The 22,238-nt window shown below is 40.4% G+C and overlaps 1 protein-coding gene across 14 annotated transcripts in view; it reads right to left on the bottom strand.

Moving 5' to 3' along the window:
• The window catches only part of Utrn (utrophin), a 507,746-nt gene that overhangs the window by 68,676 nt on the left and 416,832 nt on the right, over positions 1 to 22,238 (bottom strand). For all 14 annotated transcript variants that reach the window (XR_013045087.1, XM_076552746.1, XM_076552748.1 and 11 more), the window contains 3 exons: positions 19,460 to 19,520; positions 4,116 to 4,177; positions 2,103 to 2,177 (listed from right to left, as the gene is read on the bottom strand). Coding sequence is in view for 13 of the 14 variants with exons in the window: in XM_076552746.1 (XP_076408861.1) it covers positions 2,103 to 2,177; positions 4,116 to 4,177; positions 19,460 to 19,520 (198 nt within the window). In the remaining variant the exon portion in view is untranslated. The remainder of the gene's footprint in view (positions 1 to 2,102; positions 2,178 to 4,115; positions 4,178 to 19,459; positions 19,521 to 22,238) is intronic.

Here is a 22,238-nt window from a genome sequence, read left to right as displayed (position 1 = left end):
AGGTAGGAATGAAGGATGACAGACTTACAGAAGATGAGCCAGGGCTTTTCAAGTAAACAGAAGATGAGAGAGGAAAGAATTGATTTGGTTGAAGAGGTAAATGTGACAAGTGGTATTCAGGCCCCAGATTAGAGCCCCGTGGTGGCCAGAGGCAGCAGGAAAGTAGAAGCCAGCAGCTCTCAGGAGATCTTCAGATATTTAAGTTTGCACAGACAGGGGACATCGTTCACTGCACATTATAAAATATCTTTTACCTCAGAGACTGGAGGAGTCTCTCTTCTGTCCCTCTCGGGTTGGAATGTGAGCTAAAGTGAGGCATTTTTCTTCAGGAGAAAGAGGAATCAACAAAAACAACCCCCAAAAGGGCATGGTCAGGTTTCTCCACCCAGGGGTATTACAGAAAATTGGTAGCATGTGAACAAAACAGTCTCCTGATGGTGGAGAGTTTGTGTCTCAATCATCTATCCTCATTTTATAACCCACCAGGCCTAGGAAGGCCTTCTAGACTTCACAGCTGGACATTAAGTTCAAAACCACTACCACTACAGACACACTGAGAGGCAGACCACCCCTCTTCTGTCTGCAAACTGCTTCCCACTCCCTTCTCATTCAATACACAGATCACCAGCCAGAGTGTGAGGGCTCCCATGATTTGAACAGGTCATTCTGAAACACAGGCTGTAACTACATGGGCTGTAAGTATACAACCTGAACACTACCTTAGAGCCTGTGAAGGATGATGTAAGACATGCACTCATCTTGCCTTTCCTTTCTGTGGCTTGTCTGCTGCTGTTTCTCAGTCCATCCGACTTCTCATCCAAAAAAAGAACTTTGGCTTTTCTTCCTTAACCCTTTCCACGACTACCTTCCCTAAGTGATGGGACAACTAACTCTTTGCTCAACTCTGTTCACCCAGCCAACTTAAAATATATCCATAACTTCTATGGAGATTTTGACAATCTGAAATTTTATTTTCTTTATACTGTATGTGTATGTGTGAGAGAAACAGAGACAGAGAGAGGGAAGGAGAGAGGGGAGAGGAGAGGGGGGGAGGGGGAAGTGGGGAGAGAGAACAAGTCTGCAAGTGTGTACACACAGAAGTCAGAGACAACTTTGAGGAGTGGTTCTCTCCTTCTACCATGAGGTCCAGGAATAGAAGTCACTAGGTGTGTATAGAAAGCATTTTGGCCAGACGAGACATGCCATCAGCCTCCCTCCACTGAATTTTTAAGAAGCAAAATTTTTAGCCCTAATTTAGCATGTTTTCTGAGGGTAGTTTTCAAGCCTCTCAGAGCTACCCAGACAGATAGCAGCTATTAACAGAGGGTAGAGAACAAGCATCGATGGAATTTTCCAATTCTCTCCATCTTTAAAGTACATACAAATGTTACTTTGCATAATCATATCTAGCAAGGCTTAAATGTTCCTTGGTTAATCACCCAAGCAAAGACAGAATCCAGAAAGCATAAATCAATACTCTACTTACAAGAATTCACATGGCTGCTTACTTTTTAATATTCTGGGGACAAAAATAGCCTTTGGGTAAAGTGACCACCAGAGAATACCCCTACGAGCATGCCCTCCACAGGAAAAATTCATTAATGACACTAATTGACTTCTGTCACATTTAAAAGAAAACAGAATTTCTATCAGTTTGATGCTTCCAGTTACTAGACAGATCAGCAATGCGACTGCTTAGCATTTCTCTGTCACATGACCATACTGAGCCGAACAGTGTGGAATCCTACAGTCTTAAGTGGACAAAAAGGACTTCATAGGCAACAATCTACTACTTTGATTCGATGATTTAATCTTTCAAAATTGGGTGGCAGCATAATTTTTAGAAACACTTTCCCTGGGTTTTGATTAATTTTGTGCTCAAAATGCAAGTGGCATTGCTCATCTGTTTTGCTAGTGCTCGCTGGTGGGGCCAATCATGAAGCATTTATAGAAACACAGCTAGCGCCTTGAAGGAGGGGCCCTGAAAATCAGATTGACTCTGCAAATACACCACCCTCTTCATTTGTCTTTGTCTTAACACTAATAACAACAAAGGCAACCCCCCCAAAAACAAGGTGATTCACATAGAGATGATAACTCACAACAGAGTGCTTTTTGCAGCCTTCGAATTTTGATTGCTGTGCGGTAGGCAGAGAAACGTACATTATTCAGATCCGCTGAAATGGAAAAGGGAACAAGTTAAAAGCTTTCTTAATTATTTTACTTATACTGAATGCCAAGAATGAACATATTTGCTTATTTTGGATCATGGAAAAATGTGTCTGTTCACAATAAAAAAAAAATCCTACTAAATCTCACATCAATTTATGAATGCAATCAAATGATTGTTTACACCATATTGGGATAAATTGCAAGACAGTCTTCTGCAGAGAACTCTAGAAAAGCATTTTCAAGTAGGCGGTGGGTTTTGAACCAACCCCGCACCCCACCCTGTACTGAATTGCTTGAGCTCAAGGAGGAGACTGAAAAAGCCTGAGAGGTAAGGGCTGACCTCCATTTCCCCCATCTCCTTTTCCTTTCTCCCCTAAAACAAGTCACAGGAAAAAATAGAATCCTTTTCCCTGATCAAATCATAGAAACTTGGATGCCTCTTTCCCAAAACAAGTCATAAAACCTGAGGTCACTCCGACCTTCTCCATCTCCTGCTGAAGCCATTCCTGTGGTGCGTGTCTTGCCCTACACTTGAAGGAAGAGGATAATGCACAGAGAAGCCGGGCAGAACCTGGATACACCGGCTAAGCTGTCCTCTCCTTCTGTCTGTTTATAGGTAGAACATCTTGCTTAGTCAAAGCAGACTTCTAACTGGCTCCATCAAACCTCTACAAGAGCATAAAGCTTTCTTGCTTTTCATATTTCTTTCATAACACAAAGCTCTGAACCGATAATTTGGTACTGATTTTCTATTTAATCTGCCCTCTGTTGCAGGAGTGACAGCCATGACCCTTGAGGATCATGAGGGTAGGCAAAGGTTTCCTGACCTTCTGCTCTATGGAGGAAAAGAAAGGAGGTGAGGTTAGTACTGGGGACTATCTGACTGATCAACAGGGTTTCCTTCAGAGTCATCTGCCCCCCAGGACGATCAGCCTTCTGTCAACTGCCAGTCCACCTCAGTAGTCATGAGGCTATCCTTCTGTGTTCTTCTACCTTGATCAATTTGCCTTTCTTCTCTTTCATAGATTGAGTTAAAACAACCCTATGATCAACATTCCTAGCCTGGAACCAGTGGATATTACAATTTTTTTCTCTATTTCCAGAGAACTAACAGGAGGAAAACTCAAAGATCACCAATGTTTTCCCCCTCTCAGTCTCTAAATGAAGTAAAGCCGTGTTTTTTTCTCCTGTGGCCCCAACGGCCGAAGCAGAGTACCCACAGGAGCCTGGCGTATAAAGAGAAAAAAGAAGTGTATGTGGCTGTTCTTGAAACTGGAAGGGGTGGAGCACAGGCTGTGTCACCCTTTTCCTTGAGAAGAGTTCAGCAACTCCCCTGGTTTCCCGAGGAGTAAACTTTCAAGGCCACTGAGTCAACTGAAGAAGGCATCTGAGTCATCAGCTGAAAGGCACTGCCTCCTGACCACTAGCCCAAGAGCAGAGCTCTTGTGTTTTTCTATCAAAATAAGTGCGGCTTATGACTTAAAAATGATATTAAGTAAGTTAATTGGATAAAAAATTTCTCATATAGAAAGCAAAAAGAAGATATAAATCAGTAAATTGGAGGTTATTAAATTGTTACTGTATTTTCCTTTTTTTTTAAAGCAGGAAAAGCTGAACTATGGGTCAACACTAACACGAGGGAGGTGAGACCCTACAACAATGACATTTCTTCTGGAAACTGAAGTCTTTCTGGCTGCTACCCTTCCAAATCGCATATTCTCTTAAGAAGAAAGGCAATGTTTGTTGTGTATGTTGACCTTAGGAGTTCACCTGCCTTTACATTTGGGACTCTTGTAACACATCATGTCACTGTCTTGTCATGCCACAGCAGGAGTCTTTCATCCATACATGAGGAGCAAATGAGTAGCTGGATGTCTTTTTATGAATACACAGTCTTTGGCTCTGTAGGCCCATTCATCACTACTAAATAAAGCAACACTCACCGAGGGATTGGAAGAGTTCAGTCATTTTGGGATGATCCCAACAGGTGGTCTGTGTTTGATGGCTGGGGGGGGAGGGAAAACAAAACATTTGAACATAAACAACAGACTACAAAATACAACGTAAGGCTACACCTCCTAAAAATCGCAAATATATTTTTAAAATATGCAAAAAATTTGTCCCCATAAAGGATCATTCGGAAACCCAGTGCACAATGAGTATTCAATATTCCAGGTATGAATAATAGGGGCTGAGGAGACGGCTGAGAGGGTAAAGTGGTGGCCATACAAGTATAAGGATGAAAATTCAGACCCCCAGTAGCCACATGAGCTCTGGGTGGGTTTGGAAGACCACTTATAGCCCTAGCACAGGGGAGAGAGGCAGGAGATGTCTGAAGCAAACTGGCAAGCTAGACTTTGGTTCTAATGAGACATCCTGCTTCAATATATAAGGTCTTAAGAGTCAAGGAAGATACCTGATATCAACCTCTCATCTCTGCACGTACAAGTGCTCACACACACACACACACACACACACACACACACACACACACATATACACAGGCACACACTATTCTGATCCCACACATATAGGAACACTAAGAAACACTCATACCACATAGACACATACACATATGAAAAGCATTCTGAATAATCATTTTTTTTTATTTTGTGCAACTGTATTATGAAAAGATAGATACAATTCTGCTTTCTCTATCTGAACACCAATTACAATTACAAGCCGAAACCCAGACATAAAGAATGACTGCCAGGGACCCTCGGGCACTGAGCTGGGTGTGGCCAAATCAATGTGGGCTCCGGAACGATTTCTCTGCTGTGAGGCAGATGGCGATTTTCATTCAAAGCAAACGCTCTGACAGCAGAAAGGCTGTGAAGAGTCACCGCGTTATGAAGAGTTACCACAGTTTAAGAGCCCTAATCGGATTTCTAAAGACCAGAGAAATGAAGACTCTAAATCTGAATACCATCTCCTCACCCTGCCATCTACTGAGCCTCCCTCCTTTTTAACCCTGGTTCTTCTCTCCTTCCCCGTTCATGCTTGCTCACTCTCCTCTCCCTACACACCCAGGTCCCCAGCCTCTCCTTAGGTCGGTGTTCCTCTCTTGCCATTTAAATTCTACTTCCATCTTCCTAGTTTTATTCAATAACCAGTACTATTTATTCGGAAAACACATCTTTATGTTATTGCTATAATTCATATATTAGTTGGAAATCTTAAAGGGAGAATATGGTAACAAAACAAATAACAGTAGGGCTTAAAGTAGGTGTGTATATGTATATGTGTGCATATGTGAGTGTGTGTGTGTGTGTGTGACTGTAAGCATGTGTGTGTCTTTATGTGCTTAAGTGTAAGTTAAAATGCTCATAACTTTGATAGGTTATGCTTAAAAATAGTTTAATGTCCCTTATCTTGGCCATAACAGAGTAATAACATCTAATAGTCCTCAAAAGACTTCTTAGTTGCACCTTCCTTCTCAAGAAACTGTTTAGTAAGCTATGTGAAGTCACATGGTACATGAGAGATGATATTAAAATATTCATAAAAAATTTAAGAGAAATCATTGCTTTTACAACCTATGTAATACATCAAAAAAGTAGTTTGCATTCCTGGGCAAAGAACAGAATCATTGTTCTGTATACCTGGGTAACAAAATGGCTCAGTAATTCATAATGGGTTTCAATAAATAAATAGTAGGTTAGATGTGCCGAGGATCTCAGACAGAATAATTCTGTGATGGGAAGATGTTTTAAAGCCTGTTGGAAGGCTGTCTGGCTGCTCTACTCTTAAGTTTAACTCCAGTGCAATGGGGAAAGTATTTCCACTTGACATGAATACTAGCAAAACAATGCTATCCCTATAGTACGCTATACTGTACTAAACATGATGGGCAAGTGTAAGTTGTCTGACCCTAAAAATGACTGTTCATAGTATAGTCATGAGCTTGGCAGAAACACATCTCTCAGCCACTAATAAGAGTTAAAGAACAGTTTTGTGAAAATGTAGTACAATTCCATTGTGCTACCTTGGGCTGCCAATCTTAGACAACCAAGACTTAGCTGTTATTTTTCCTTTCTTTTCTTTCAAGCAATTTCTGTCCTCGTGGTAACACTACTGTCCAAAGATATACAACCCAGTGTAATAAGACAAACCAAGGTTCACGGGCCAAACTATAGCTCTCAGCAATGCAGAGTTGAGCGTCACACTTAAATATTACGGATGTATTCTCTAGAGCTACAGAGGTGGACCTTCCCCTGGGACGACCCTATGTAATAGGGCAAAATACCACTGGCTAGTCAAGTGAACAGTTGAGAATTCCAAAGCATGCCGCTAGCGGTTCTGAAGTGAAGGCGCCATGCCCTGGGAGCTGAAGGAGTACACACATTTGGCAAACAGATGGAGGGAGGGGAAGAGAGTCTCCTTTGTGAATTCAATACCAGTTGATTCATTAGGCAGAACCGCAAAGACTGAAAGTAAACACAGCCTCTGGTTACAAATGTAAAGCTGTGGTTTACAAAACAACAGTTAAAAAAAAAAAAGGAGTAGACAAGGGTGTTTTTTTTTCCCCCTTTCTTTCATTTTTAAGTACAGAAAGAGGGTCAGAACAAAATCCACACTAAACATAAAGGCTGCAAGTATTTGGACAGCTGCAGGCTGCTCGGCAGGCAACTCTTGCCAAAACACTTCCAGCTCGCCCAGAGCAAGCAACCAAAACAGAACGAGAGCGGCATCTTCCCTCAAAATAACCGTGGCATCGGAGCAACCTGAGGGCTGGTGTGGAGAGGCGCTCTCCTGCAGCCAGAGACACTATCATGCCACACTCTGATGTTGTTATCAAAAATCCTACTTCAAAAACGCAACTGGTTCAGGAAGGCAACCCAGAATAAAATGAAAACTTAAAAATCCCAATGAATGTTTAAGTTCAAAAATCTCATGAAGCCCGGGATAGTGAGAGTGGTGAGCTCTTCCTAGGGTGTCCAGCTATCTCCATTTTGCCGTTGTAGGTGAAATAACAACCAAACTGTTGAAGCCTTCAATGAGGAAAACTCTACTGGGTACCCCGTGAAACCTACATTATTTCTGCGCTATTTTAAACGTTGTAAAGTGAAGAACAGTATTCATCAGGTCAGTCTTGTCCACAGAAATGCAAACCGTGTCTCCTGAAATGTAATGGATTATTGTCTCACAGAGATTGATTACTTTGTCAACTTTGTTTCTCTGAGTCAACTCATCTTCATAGCCATTAACCCACTCTACAGCGATGTGGCTCTCTGCCTCCTTGGGGTCTGTTGTAACTTCTTTCTGACTCTCATACTAATTAGTTATGAAGGATGATCAGACAGGCATGCTGTCTAAATACTGACATACAGCCAAATACTGCTAGCGTCTATCCAATGTTATGCTTCCAACTGGATTTCGTGAGGTCTATTATTGATCATTTCATTCCAGTTATAAACACAAAGGCATACAAGAACAAATGCTGATTTGTGAGTGAGCTGATTAAAGTTGCTTGTTCTTCTGTTTACATAAAAGTCAAGATTTTACTTGCTTTGAACACTGTCCTTCAACATGTGAGACAGTCTTTCTTGAGGCTATATTCTAGTGCTTTGGTGTAATGATTGTAAGTGACAATTTTACCTTGACAATTTACTCTTATTCTAGTAGGGACAAGGCACAGCTTACACATTCTGTACATTTGAATGAAATAGGTTAAGGAGGAGTAGAGGCTTCTATCTTGAGAATGCTCTTATTGAGAATATGTAATTTCATAAGCCACAGAAGGTAAAATGCAAATCATGTAAGAAAGTTTATGAACAAATGCAACACAAAAATGCTGTATCCTAACATTGCAAAAAGGTCACGAACCAACCAACTGCATAGTCCATCTTTGTTGGCTTGTTTAAGAGATAAATGGGAATGATATGGATTTCTGGACAAACTCCTGCAGTGGGAAGATAATTCTTAAGCCTCTTTGTCCTTAACAGTGTAGCTTCACATTCCCTACCTGAAACTTTGAACTGAATATGGAAGGTATTTCTCTTGTTCAAAGGCTGACAGGCAGCTAAATCTACCTACCTGTTACTATCTGTCCAATTTTACAGCTAAACAGGATCCCCCAAGGTATGCTATTGACTGTTGTTGTTTTATTCTGATTATAAATATAGATGCACACTAGAGCAAAAACTAACGGAGACTGATTCATGGCAAACACAAATGGGAGAGAAACCGCTACGTGGGCGGCCAGTGCCAGGACAATCACAGAGAAATAAAGATTTCTTCTTTGCTGGACCAAGTGAAAGATAAAAGTCTTGTTTAGGATAAATATTATTAATCAATTAAATAATAGGATATTATTCCAGTGAGCAAACTGTGTGTGAGAAGCTCAGTCCACATGATGATGCTGTTTGTGATTTAGGTGACTACGATCACCGTTTTGCAGACGTGGGAGAGGAGAGTGGAAGGCACTTAGATATCTTGCCAGGGTCACAGGCCTGGAACAGAACGAGGATCTGAGCACAGATGGTCTGACTCAAGCCCGAGTTCTTGATATGGAAGTGGATTTGCAGAATTAAGGTTTTTTAAAATATTTCTTGATGAAGCCATCCAGATTTGAGGCGGCAGTCCATTATTATAATCACTCCAAACAACTTTATCACCCTGCCTTCCCTCTCACCCCTGGCAAATCTCAGGCCTGGAGCTGCTCAATCACTCTGCCTTTTCTGAACCAAACCAGCTGTGGCTGAATAAGATGGAGAAAAGCACTCGAGAGACAGACCGCTGCTACTTTAAATATTTGATTCCAAGTCTCAAACATCTGGCTACTGACAAGTGTACCAGTGTCTCTAAACTCCAAGGCAATAGTCCCCTTCCTTCCTCCTTCTTCTTTCCTTTCCAAAAGGGGACCCCTTCCCCAAAATTATCTTGCCTTTGTCTTGTACTGCATTGAAAAAAATTAAAAACTGCTAGATGAGGATTCCATCTCCTTGCTCCCAAATCTGTAACAGGCTGGCCTTCCTTTCCCCACTGAAAATCACTGAGAGCAGTGGCCAATTCCCCACCAATGGTTAATATATATAAAACATTATCAGTCTTCACAGTAAAACTAGTCTCCCCAAGAAACAAATTCTAAAGCCCTACACGCACATGCACACCCATGCAAACTTGACATTTACATTTTCTGCTAGCTCTCACCCTCTTTCCCACTTCTCCACAAACAAAACTATCTATTGTGCAACAGTTACACTTCCTGGCGTCACATTATCTACTCAACCCCTTTGCATTTGGCCTCTAACTTTTTGCCTCCATCCAAGCTGCTCTTATCAAAACTATCAACAAGCCCCAAGGTGCCCAGTGGAAAGGCCCTATCTCTGGGGATAAGAAGTTTCCTAGGGAAGCTGTGTCGTACATTAGAAGATAAGAAATGATAAGGAAAGAAAATAGATAATAAACCTGATTAAGGCAAAGCATAAGCCCTGGTATTATTGGAAAAACTGCTCTACATACACTTATAAAAGTTGTCCAGGAATCCAACAAGACATCTCAACCAATCCATTTGACACAAGTGTCTAAAATACAGAGTGAAATAAATGCCATCTGTCCAGAGTGACAGCAATCATCTGAGTAATATCATCTCAAAGGTCTAAGAGGAGGGATTCTGCCATCGTCATCTCCTTAATCTTTGGTTTGAGTGTGGGCTAGAAGAAGAACATCCAGCCGGGCAGCAGTGGCGCACACCTTTGATCCCAGCACTCGGGAGGCAGAGGCAGGTGTATCTCTGTGAGTTCCAGACCAGCCTGGTCTACAGAGCTAGATCCAGGACAGGCACCAAAACTACACAGAGAAACCCTGTCTTGAAAAACAAAACAAAAGGACATCCAGTACCCAGAGGCCCTGATGTTTCTTGAGTCTTCACGCTATGAACAGGATCGCATGTGCTGGGGGGCGGCTGTGTCAGTGAGAGACTGCACATGAGAGGAAGAACTAACTCCACGTTCCTCAAGCTGTAGGCAGCTTCTGAAGGCCCTCCCTCACAAACACTCATCCTTTGGACTTCTGAAGGCAGGAAATTCAAGATCACCTTTTGGGGGATGTAATTAGAAACTGACAGGTTAAAGGAGAAAGTTTGATGGTCAAAATTCCAAAACAAAGAGCTTTGCTCATAGTTCACATGAGACATATTGTGAAGGGACAGAAGTTTCCTTACAAGATGTCACTGGCTCCTCCTGGTAATGAGGACATGAGGGAAGGAAATACAAAATATAAACAGTAAAGCACTCTGTTGGATTTGACTGTAAAGTACACTTAAAATAATTTGAGATTCAGGAGCAAGTCCAAAGGCACAGCTTGTAGAGGGCTGTAAGAAATAGGAATACTACATTGCCAAATTCAGAAAGTCAATACTGTGGGCAGGGATGATAGAATAGTTGGTACAGAACTGCGGGAGAAGGTTTGTCAGCACATGGTTCAAATTAAGTAGCACAATTAAATTCTCAGGATAGATCTGTGTGTAAGGGGAAGGACAGGTGATACTTTGGTGCAGGGACACTAAAAATTGATTTGAAGGATAAACATACACACGCTCAATAAACACAGGGGCCCCAGAACTCATAGGGAACCCCAGCTGCCACCTCACCACACCTCCACCTGCCTTTGATCCTCATATAAGGGGAATCAAACCACCCATCAACGTTCCTACCAGCCATCTGCCTTTGTCCTGTCCCTGGGGAGCCTGGCATGGCTCTGACTCAGGACAGGGACATCAGGAGTATGATCTCACCAGAGGAACTTATCATCGTATCCTTGTGGTTTCCTCTCTAAAGGTGAATGTACATCTATTAGTTTTTCAAATAAAAGAAAAAAAAACCAAGAAAACACAAAAACTACCACTTCAGCTGTTCATTTATTTATAAAGCAGATTAGTGACCTCTAATTTGTTATAGATAGTTATGTGAAATCCCTTTTATATTATTTTACCTCATAGCTGGAACAGAAGATAGTCTATTTATTTTACAGTTTTTAAATTATTATTACTTCTGTACTTTTGCTTAATTTCATAATAATTTTAATCACTTAATCTTCACAAAATGAAACACACACACACACACACACACACACACACACACACACACACACACACTTTCTTTGTGGAGTCTCCACAGCAGTCCTTTCTGCGTCACATGGCAGATACTTACAAATTGAATATGTTCCTGATCCTTAAAAAAAAAAAAAAATCAAACTTTAGGGCTGGCAATACTGCTCAGAAAATAAAAGTGTGGGCCACCCAGCCTGCCAAGCTAAGTCTGACCCTGGGGACCCACATGGTGGAAGGAGAGAAACAGTTTCTTCGAGGTATCTTTTCACTACTTCTGAGCTGTGACGATGCCCTGCTTCACAGAGACACAATAAACAAATAAATAAATGTAACTTAAATTTTTATATATTTTTAAAATTACGTGCGTGCAGGGGGGAAATATGCATGTGAGTGTAGTTGTCCCCTGAGGCTACGGTATTTCCCTGGAGCTGGGGTTATAGACAGTTGTGAGTAAGCAGATTAGGCTTGGGTGTTGGGAACTGAACTTGGGTCCTTGGCAAGGGCAAGACATGCTCTTAACCACTGGGCCATTCTTTATCTCTGATCATTTTCTTTTTTTAATGACACTTTAAACTGAGGATGATGGGGTTATCACAATGCAAGGGTACTGAGGAATCCAGAAGTTTCTAAGTCAGAGTTTTATGGCCTGGCCCTAGAAATGTGTATATGAATGTTAGGAAAGGCAAGAGTGTTTGCAAAAGCTCCATCCACATGACCTTAACTAATTAGAACAGGGGTGAATGTGCGAGAAGCTTCCAGTGACAGCCTCTTGACAGCCAGCTACATAGGACTGCCTGCCTGCCGTTTGGTTGCCTAAGCTGGACAAGGTGTGCTCATTGGTCTGGGGCCGTCTTCAAGCACAGGGGAAATTTAGTGATTCCCGAGATGCTTCCATCCTTCCATAGAGCAATTTTCTTCTTTCCTCCCCATCAGCAGACTTGGCCCAGTGAGTTTTAAAAATTTATTTTCCAATCATAAGTCACAGACCATTTCTTAGGAGTTTTCTTGAACTTCAATTTCAATTATTTCTTTGTCACTTAACATAAAAAAAACAAAAACCACAAACTCTAACCTCTTGAAAGAGGCTCAAAGTGTGTCCTGAGGGCCGCCACTTATAAATCTGGAGCCCAGGGATATAATCTGCCCTCTGGAGAAGGGGAAGAGAGAAACACTCCTGTAGGGAGACCTCCAGAGAGAAACATACTTATCTCGCACTGTGCATTATTCCTTTGCTGAGGATTCATTTTGCTTCTGGTTTCAATTTTCTAGAATCCTTAAAAGTAAACTACCTCTGGTCATGTGGCTGTTGCTAGAAGACAAACACCTTCAAGAGTTTTCACTTTCGTGTTTGGCTGGGTAGTAGGGTTTCCCACAACAGCCCATCTTCTCTACTCTTAGTTAGGGAAAAAAATAGTGTTGCTGTACTGCCTAGGCTAGGTCCCCAATTCCTAAAGAAATTCACTTTGGTTCTCTCCTCTACCCTATGTAAGCTGTTTATTCACGACAGACATACAATGCATACATAGATAAATTATAAATGAGGTAAAGAAAACTCAGCCCTAAAATTTAATGTCTCCTCTTATTTTCTACTATTCGATAGGTTGGAGCAGATAGAGAATGAACTGGAGAGGTCAGTAGGGATCTCAAAGAGTTCTGGGAGATATCAACAGAAAAACCGAAAACAAGAACACGAAGTGAGAGGTGATCGGCTAAAGAAAAATCTCAATTGTATCTACTCCAAGTTGGAGTTATTACAACAAGAAAAGAAACACCACAAATGTGTGATGGTGTAGAAAATTCTACATAACACTTCATCACAGTGAGGAACATTTCAGGGAATGTGCTGTACCTGTTCTCTATCATCAGAATTTATCAAAACATCCATACGAAAGATTAGTGTATGAGACTGTCTGTGGTACATAGGGTTCTATGCACAATTAACATCTGTATTTCAGATTTCAGTGGAAAAGAGAGAGAGAGAGAGAGAGAGACAGAGAGAGAGACAGAGACAGAGACAGAGACAAGTGGAAGGCTGAGATGGCAAAGTTCTGTCACAAAGGCAAGCTCGTCATTTGTACTAAGGAGAGGGCTTTCTAGAAAGTAGAGCCTTTGGGATTTGGAGAGTACGCTGTAGGGAAGAGAGGAAAACGGGTCGTTCTTTTGTCTTCCGTGGTCTCATGGTAATAATGCTCTATGCTCTCTGCTAAGCTGTCTTTCCAGCCCTCTTCCTTGCAGGGCTGTAGAGAATGGCATTCTCATATTTATAGAAAAGCACCTTAGTACACAATCAAACCACAGGGTGAACTTCCCTTACATGTCCGTAGTGGTCTGTCTTCTGACCTCCAGACTTACACCACTGCATGTGTGTTCTACACACACAAGTACACCCCCTCCCCCCCCAAAAAAAACCCATATAAAATGATGTGAAACTGTTTTACATGTAATTGATTTCAGTTAAGTTATTATTAGCTCGGACAACTATTTATTATTATTAAGAAGGCAGTGGCTTTTTCCCCCCCAAACAGTGGGTTTTACCTAATACCTGTGGCATATTAGGAAAATTCAGCCCAAAGCTGTAGCCATCACTCCTTCACCTCCCAACCACCCTGCCAGTTAACTTCCAACTAAGGAAATGTAGACAAAACACAAAATGTGGAGCCAACAAGTCACAATGGAGAGAGCTAGAGTTCATGACAGATTTTGATTTTGTGTTCTGTAGGCTGTGACAGTCATAGGAGCCAAGGTCAAACTTTCTAAACTCAGAGTAGGGTAAGCTACCACTGGACCATCTTTGAAAAAACAAACAAACAAACAAACAAACAAACCGAGCAGCTTTCTTTAGGAAAGTCTCCGTTCTAAGCAGCAGATACAGCTTAAAGATCAGGTCAACGTAAGACACTGCTACAGTCTGGTGTTAACTACTCTGCTCCCCCCCGATTCTGTGTGCAAGGCTTGCTCCCTGATATTGCACTATTGGGAAGCTGTGAAGCCTGTAAGGGGTGAGGCCTGGTGGGGCATCATCAGGTATTTGGGAGCATGCCTTGGAAGCTCCTTTCTTCTCCTGTCTTTGGCTTCCTGGCTATGGGATGAGAGGTTGACTTCCACAGGCTTCTTCTGTGATATGCTTTTTGTTAACAGTAACAAAGTAACAGGGACAATGGGCCATGCCTTGGAGCACCCAGAACTGTAAGCCAAAAGTAACCTGGTTTCCTTCTCCTTCTTCCTGTTTTTTTTATTTATTTATTTATTTCTTTTTTTATTTATTTTTTTTTTAATCTTTTCATTTTATGGACTGTGGTGATTTCAATGAAAATGGTCCCCATAGACTCCCAGGGAGTAGCACTATTAGGAGGTGTGACCTTGTTGGAGGAAATCTGTCACTAGGGGTGGGCTTTAAGGTTTCAGAAACTCAAACAAGGTCCAGGGGCTCACTGGGTTTTCCTGCTGTCTGCCAATCTAGATGTAGAACTCAGCTCCTTCTCCAGCACCATGTCTGCCTGCAGGCCATCAATGCCTTCTACCATGGCAATAATGGACTAACTTCTGAACTGTAAGTCAGCCCCAGTTAAATGTTTATCGTGTAAGTTGCTGTGGTCATGGTGTTTATTCACAGCAATAAAAACCTTAACTAAGACACATTTATTTTCTTTTTATTTGTGAGACTATGTTTACATTTCTCCCTCCAGAACCTCCCATGTACACCTCCCCATTCTCCTTCAAATTCATGACCTCTTTTCCACTATTGGTTATTGCATGAACCATATATGTATGTGTGCATACACATACACACACAGTCCTAAATATAAGCTGCCAAGTCCACATAACATTACTTGTATGCATGTTTTCAGGGCTGATGGTTTGGCACTGGACAACCAACTGGCGTGTATGTTCTTCCTCTAAGAGGCTCATGTCTCCCGCTCCCAGCTTCCCTCAGTTGGCTGTAGTTCTTTGTGTAGGGCTGAGGCGATGTGGATTTTTCCCCATCCAGTCTGGCATGTCCATTGGTGCCATCCTTGTTCAGCTTGTGTTTGGGCAGACATGTTGGTAAGACATGCTGTGTGGATCTTCTAACGTTGCTAGGAGACACAATCTCACAGTAAACTCCCTGATGCCCTGGCTCTTACAATCGTTCCACCCCCTCTTCTGCAATGTTCTCTGAGCCTCAGGTGAGGGAGTGTTTGTAGATGTGTCCATCGGGACTGGGCTCCACAGCTCTTCCTTTTGATTTAACCTGTTTTTCTTTAGGAACGTATGTCTTTCATCACAGGCCTTTGTTACTGCAACGGAAACCTGACTAATACGGGCATTAACAAAGACTCATGCCCCATAGACAAGTTCTTACATTTCAGATCTGTATCCTGCCACTCTTCAAAAACATGTCACTCACTGCAGTGCACTTCAAAATGTTAATAAAGAACCATCTTGATGTGCATAATATATATTTTAATTAACCTATACAACTAAGATATAAACTATAAATAATTTGACCTCTCCTATCAAATTCTCTTGCTGTACTCTAGCATTAAAAGTATTAAAATGGAAACTTAAAATTTCCACTTGAATACTATTTTCTGTTGGCTAAATTAATTCACTCAATTTGCCCCAGGAAATTCTAATGGTGTGACAATAATGCTAAATAGGTTTTTAACATTTTTCTTCTACTTATTTGTACGGGCATGCAAAGGAAAGTACACGTTAAAAGCCTTTTCATTTATCATTTACTAGCTTATGAATTTATCTGAGGATTAAATTTTGTTTTCATAACAATTCTCCATGTGAAATACTGGCTCTCTAACTCTACCTCCCAAGTTTAATGTTCCTTTTCTATGGGGAAATAAACTAGAAAGTTGCATAACAGAGTAATGTAAAAATGCCAGTTAAATGAGTTTCATAAAACCAGGAGAATTTGCTCTAAATTGTGAAAACCTTAAATGACATTTAACACTAAATCTATATGCATTTAAGAAAATGAGCCATTCTCTAGTGGACAGTTACAGACCGATGCTCACAAAGGAGGACCTGAGTCACAAAGTACAAACAAAAACAAAACAAAAAGACTAACTGTGGTGATGTATGGTGTCCCCCAAAATATTGTGCACCCTAATAAAGTTTATCTGAGGATCAGAGGAAAAAGTCAGCCACCATATTAAACGTAGAGGTCAGGCAATGGTAGCACATGCCTTTAATCCTATCACTTGGCAGGCAGAGATCTGTCTGGAACTCTGTGAGTTCAAGGCCATACTAGGAACAGAGTAAGTATGGTGGTACATAACTTTAATTCCAACACTAGTTAACCATAAAGGTGTGGAGATCTGCACAGACATACAGGAAGTGACAGAGCTGGCAGGAAGAGAAAGTGATGTAGCTGGGCGGAGAGAGGAGATGAGATTGCAGAACAGAAAGGCATATAGGCGTGGGTATACAGGAAGTAGGTCTCTTTGGAGACTGAGGTGTTGGTGAGGTGAGGTTGGCCGTGGCTTTTACTATTCCTCTGATCTCTCAGGTTTTCACGCCAATATCTGGCTCTGGGTTTTTTTTTTATTATTATTATTATTAAGACCATTTAGCAATTCATCTTACACATAAAAGTAAGATGGGGACCTGGTGGTAGGAGGGGATTTATGGAGGTGGGAAGAGGGGAAGAGAGAATATGGAAATGACACGGCCAGGATGCATTATACGCATGTGCCAGACTGTCAAATAATTACTACAAAAAAAGAAACAAAGAAACAAATTCTGATACTTACTAAAGACATGGAAGACAACATAGGAAGGTTCACCCATAACCAGCATTATTAAAGAATTTCTATCACTGTGTTTTATATTATTTTTCCAGCATTGATTATGACCAAACAATAAGACATCAGATAAATTAACTTTTCTCCTACACGGTTTTCTCTCCATAAAAACTCACAGTCTGAGCAAAAACTTTCTTCCACAGGATCCCAACATAAACTCTAGGAGTTAGAGGAAGTCTAACCGCTAGTTAACCCCTGGACATCTATAAGTGATGTGGACAAACAGAAATTCTTCAGCTAATGGAAGAATGTATATTAAAGAGGCGCTATAAAAGTCCCTCTGCCTAAAACATACACCAAAAACAAAAACAAAAAATCCCCAGAAAATCAGTGTATAAGCCTCACTGAGTAAGAGATTTCCTATTATCTTTATCTAGTGAAAACAAACTCCTTTATACTAGATCAAGATTGCATGTTTTAAAAAAATCTGATTATAGAGGTCTCCAATCCATTAATTAACGCTAACCAATCTTTATAGAATTCTAAGACTTGGGACTGTATATGTACTCATTTTCTAATGCTACCACACAAAAACTTCCAAAGACTGGCATTGAATCTGGCATGGATGTGTTCCTCTCTGGAGGGGTCTACATGGACCTCACTCCCTTCCTTTTTCAGCCTCTTGAGGCTGTCTTTATTCCCAGGATTACATTTCTCTTTTTCCATCTTCAATGTTACATCTGTAATTCCCTAATTCTGGCCGCTCCTCTACTGCTCTCTTCCTGTTTAAAAGTCCCCATGTTTTCACTTACTGTATCAGAATAATCTGCCTATGGCAGTCTATAATCTGGAGACTACCCGGCTAAGCCACCTAGCATATTCTGTGTTCCAGGGACTTTAGTATTGGACATCATTAAAGAGAGAGCTTATTCTGTCTCAGAGTTATAACTACAGCCCTATTATTTGGTTCAAGTCAATATTTACCCAAACTAACTCAAACACTATTGCTCTAGTTACTATTAATTGGAATAAAAACCGTAAAACATCAAAGAAAGTTTTAAATTTGAAATAGATGACCACAAGTGCTTTCAGTAAAGACAAGTCATTTCACCCAGCCTCAGACTCCTTTCCATCTGTGCCTATAGAAATTATACACTCATCAACTGCTTTGATGCATCATTCTTGAATTCATCACAACTCAGTATACCATCTGCTATCCATGAACAAAGGAGTTAGATTCTCACAAAGCAATGCAGCACATATTGCTTAATATACTTTTATAGATGATGACAATCAAGCTTGTTTTTAAAATGAGGATGGAGTCGGGCAGTGGTGGTGCACGCCTTTAATCCCAGCACTCGGAGGCAGAGGCAGGCGGATCTCTGTGAGTTTGAGGCCAGCTTGGTCTACAGAGCGAGTTCCAGGAAAGGCGCAAAGCTACACAGAGAAACCCTGTCTCGAAAAACCAAAAAAAAAAAAAAAAAAAAGAGGATAGATTTTAGGATAGAAGGAAAGGCACATTAAGAAGTACTAGTCCATTAATATTGTCTTCACAAACTTTTCCAAAAGAAAGATCAGACAGGTCAATTAAAATTGGCATAGGATTTCAAGAGACCACACTTTGTTTCAGAATAATACAAAGAAAACTTGGCAAAGATATTTTTATCCAACATGCCCAAGGCCACACAGCTAATGTGAACCATGGCTGTCTTTGGATACTCGGTGTGCACTCTCAGAATTACGACCTAGTTCTCCTTACACATAATAGGGTCGATGACAATGCTTAGTGCTAGACTGCATTGTAAATCAAACTGCCTCACTAACTTACACTTCCAGGGATAATAGCAGTACTTCATCATTCCGCTCTGCGACAAAATACAGAGTAAGCCAAGGATCAGCATCCTGGGAGGGTGGATAAACTAGACAAGACTCAGAAAATGTCACATAAGAAGAAACAGAAAAGAGAAAGTAGGCTGAAAACAACAACAACAACCTTATGGTGATGCTAAGGTGGAAGAGGGAGGTGAAGTTGATAATTGTGGTAAAATAGTAACTCGATACCTTTCCCCAAGACCAGGAAAACCTAATGAATGACAACTCTCTGATTGTGAAACTCATTTCTTCCCAACAATAATTACAAATAGCTTCCTCTAGGTAAGAGGATTAAATTCTGTTTTTAAAAGTACAGGAGCTGGGTTTGGTGATACACATCTTTAATTCCAGCACTTGGGAGGCAGAGGCTGGGTTAATCTCCCTGAGTTCAAAGCCAGTCTGGTCTACATAATGAATTCCAGACCAGTCAGGACTACATAGTGAGACCTTATCTCACTCAAAACAACAACCAAAAAACAAAAAACAAAACAAAAAGAAAAAGAAAAACAAAACCAAACAAAAAACCCCAACAAAACAAAACAAGTTACAGGGGAGGGAGAGTTCCTAAGTTGTTTGGTAAAATTTTACTTTCTTGGTACCTAAAGGAGAAGCGAAGTCAACTTACTTGATGTAATAGGGCACTTTATTATGCGAAATGGACCTTTGCCAGGGCAGCTGGACCGAAGCTGAGGAAACAAAGGAAAGTTATTAGAAGCAGCAAGCCTTACACCTTAATGCAAAACAACTGAACACATTTCAGAGCAGCTCTTGAGAGACCTGCTCTGTCTAAGCTGGATTCCTGCAATTAGGAAAACCACGAGGCCAAGCACAACAGCTTTAAAGATTCAGATTTGTGTGAAGTAGAGAAAAGAACCGAGACTCACCCGCCAGGGGCGATTCTCTCGGAACCTGTTGATGGAAAGACTTCCACAAACTCAGGTGACTGTTCACAACCATCACAACACAGAACTCGGCGCCATCTGCAAGCTGTGCCCCTACGCACTGTGTATTCAGATTAAAAGCCATAATTCTCAAGACTGAATTTCTAGATCACTAATAATAACTCCTCGCTTTGTGCCATAGTCATAGGCACAGCTATTAAGAACAGATGGCACTCAAATTTAATTATAAGAAGTCTTTAGAAAGAAAATTTAACATAAAAATGGGCAAGGGTATTTATGAGCCAAGCCGATTGTCTAAGAAGAATATTAGACACTTCTTTTCATTTGCAATACACAGAAAACAATTTCCCATGTTTGTAGTAGGAATCACTATGGTTGAGATGCTCTAGTTTTTAATGGAAATACTTCAGCTTTCACTGCTCTGTTTACTGATTACTTGTAAAAAGCACATTACTGTCTTATTAAATCAATTATTTAAAAACTTATTTGGGTTGAGTAGCCCTCATGAATTTAGAGCTAGAGGAATTTTGCTATGCAAGCTACCAGGTAAACTGGAAACAAATTTTGCAAGTATCACTGGACCGTCACGTAGACATTTGTCACCATTTTGTTTTCTTAATTTCTTGGCACATTGATACCTTACAAATCTGTAACATTCTAAACTTTGCCAAGCTTTCCAAATCCACATTTTATTTTTGAAAAAGTAAAAGTGTGGCAGCAAGATCCACACATTGACATTGAATTTGATAGAGAGGAAGCTAAGCATACAGGGATAAAAATAGCACTCCTAAGTAGACCTAGTGAATCAGTGGTACAGTTCAGACGCAAACACGTTTCCAAACATTAATTCAGTAAACTGCCTCCTTAACATTTGTGCCTGCCTTGATGAAAGGCCAGCCCTCATTCTTCTGTGTCCACGGAAGTTCACAAATGGACATGGAAACGAGGAATCAGGCACACTAATTTCTCATGAGAGTCAACCCCATTTCAGTGTTGGCAACAGGCTAATAGGTCAGGTTTTATTATGTGCCTCATGGAACAGGCTTCTTTAATAACCATGGATAAAGGCCAAGGAACACAATCAAGCCGAAGACTCTAAGCAGCAAGGGAGAAGAATTATTAAATGTACTGACGGGAATTTTGCTCACACTTTTTCATGGTATTTAATAATTATTGATTCGAATCACCAAGCTTCCTGGACTGTCAGTTGCTAAACACTGAAAGGCTGTGTGGTTGAGCACCACAAAGTCTGTGCCAATTCTACGACACTTCACATCTTAGGGAACATGAACTAGATTTCCATGGGAGAGGTTGCCAGGTAAAAAGTTGGGGCTTCATCAACATTAACAGATAACTGATCATTTGAACTATAAAGAAAAATCTCAATTATTTACAAATTCCTATTTAATTTAATCTTGGTTTATTCTATGGGATTTAGAAATTATAATACTTACTATCTAATGAGTATAATAAAAGCCTATTTATTTCAACAATAATGGCATCCATTTGTTAAATATTTTTAAAAAATCCATCCTTACCCACTGGAAAGGGCTATACATTATTCAGAGGCAAATACCTCCAGACTCAGTTTAGGAAGTGAAATTGGGTATGTCAGAGGCAGGGGACAGGAAATGATTAATTAAACTTCTCAAGAATATAAAAGTAAAGCCTGACCTTTGATTCAGGTTCCCAGTTTTGTCACAGTGACCAAAAACAAAAACAAAAACAAAAGAAGACAAAATACCAATGGCATTAACTTAGGATACATTGACTTTGATTTCATCTTTCTCTATGGTTCTAGATGAAAAAAAAATTGCCATAACTGAGAAACACTCTTGGCCTTGAGCTTAAGATTTATTGAAATGGAATTAAATTACATAACATGCTTTCTTCCATAGACTTGCCATTTGAAAGGAAAGGAAAGGCATTAATATGTGCTGAAAGCATTTGTGCCAAGCTGTGGGTTGGCTGCTTTGTATAGCTTGATAGACTTTTGCATTTAATTCTCGAGGCCATCTGAGTAAATAGGTATGCAAAGACCAAGAAATTAACTTTCAAAAAATCCTCAGGTCTGGTAAAAGACAGAATTAACATTTATGCTTAATCTGGGAGTTTCAAAATTCAACATTTTTAAATATCCTTAGCAGTGAATGATAAATCAGACAGGGCTCAAATTTATTTATTTAAGTCCACATGAAGTGCACAAAAAATTAGAAATTTCAGTTGAAGGATGTTCCATTAACTCTATGTGCAACACTCAATCTGCAACATTTGCCCACAAAAGAGGCTGGCACACAAATACCATGAGCTTGGTAAACCAAAACTTTCTCAGTTAAGGATTTGTAGAGTTAGAAATTTAAAATGCACATGCGGCTTAAAACAAAAACAAACAAACAAACAAAAAAAACCCCAAAAACACTAAGTATACAATTTTGTGAAGGGAGATAAACAAATTCAAAATCTTAAAGCATAAATTTTTTGGTGTGAAAAGTTCATAACCTT

This window comes from Peromyscus maniculatus, chromosome 16 (genome assembly GCF_049852395.1).
Source record: "Peromyscus maniculatus bairdii isolate BWxNUB_F1_BW_parent chromosome 16, HU_Pman_BW_mat_3.1, whole genome shotgun sequence".
Taxonomy (NCBI): Eukaryota; Metazoa; Chordata; class Mammalia; order Rodentia; family Cricetidae; genus Peromyscus; species Peromyscus maniculatus.
Note: the sequence above shows the minus strand (reverse complement) of the source record. Positions and strands in the feature narration are given on the sequence as shown.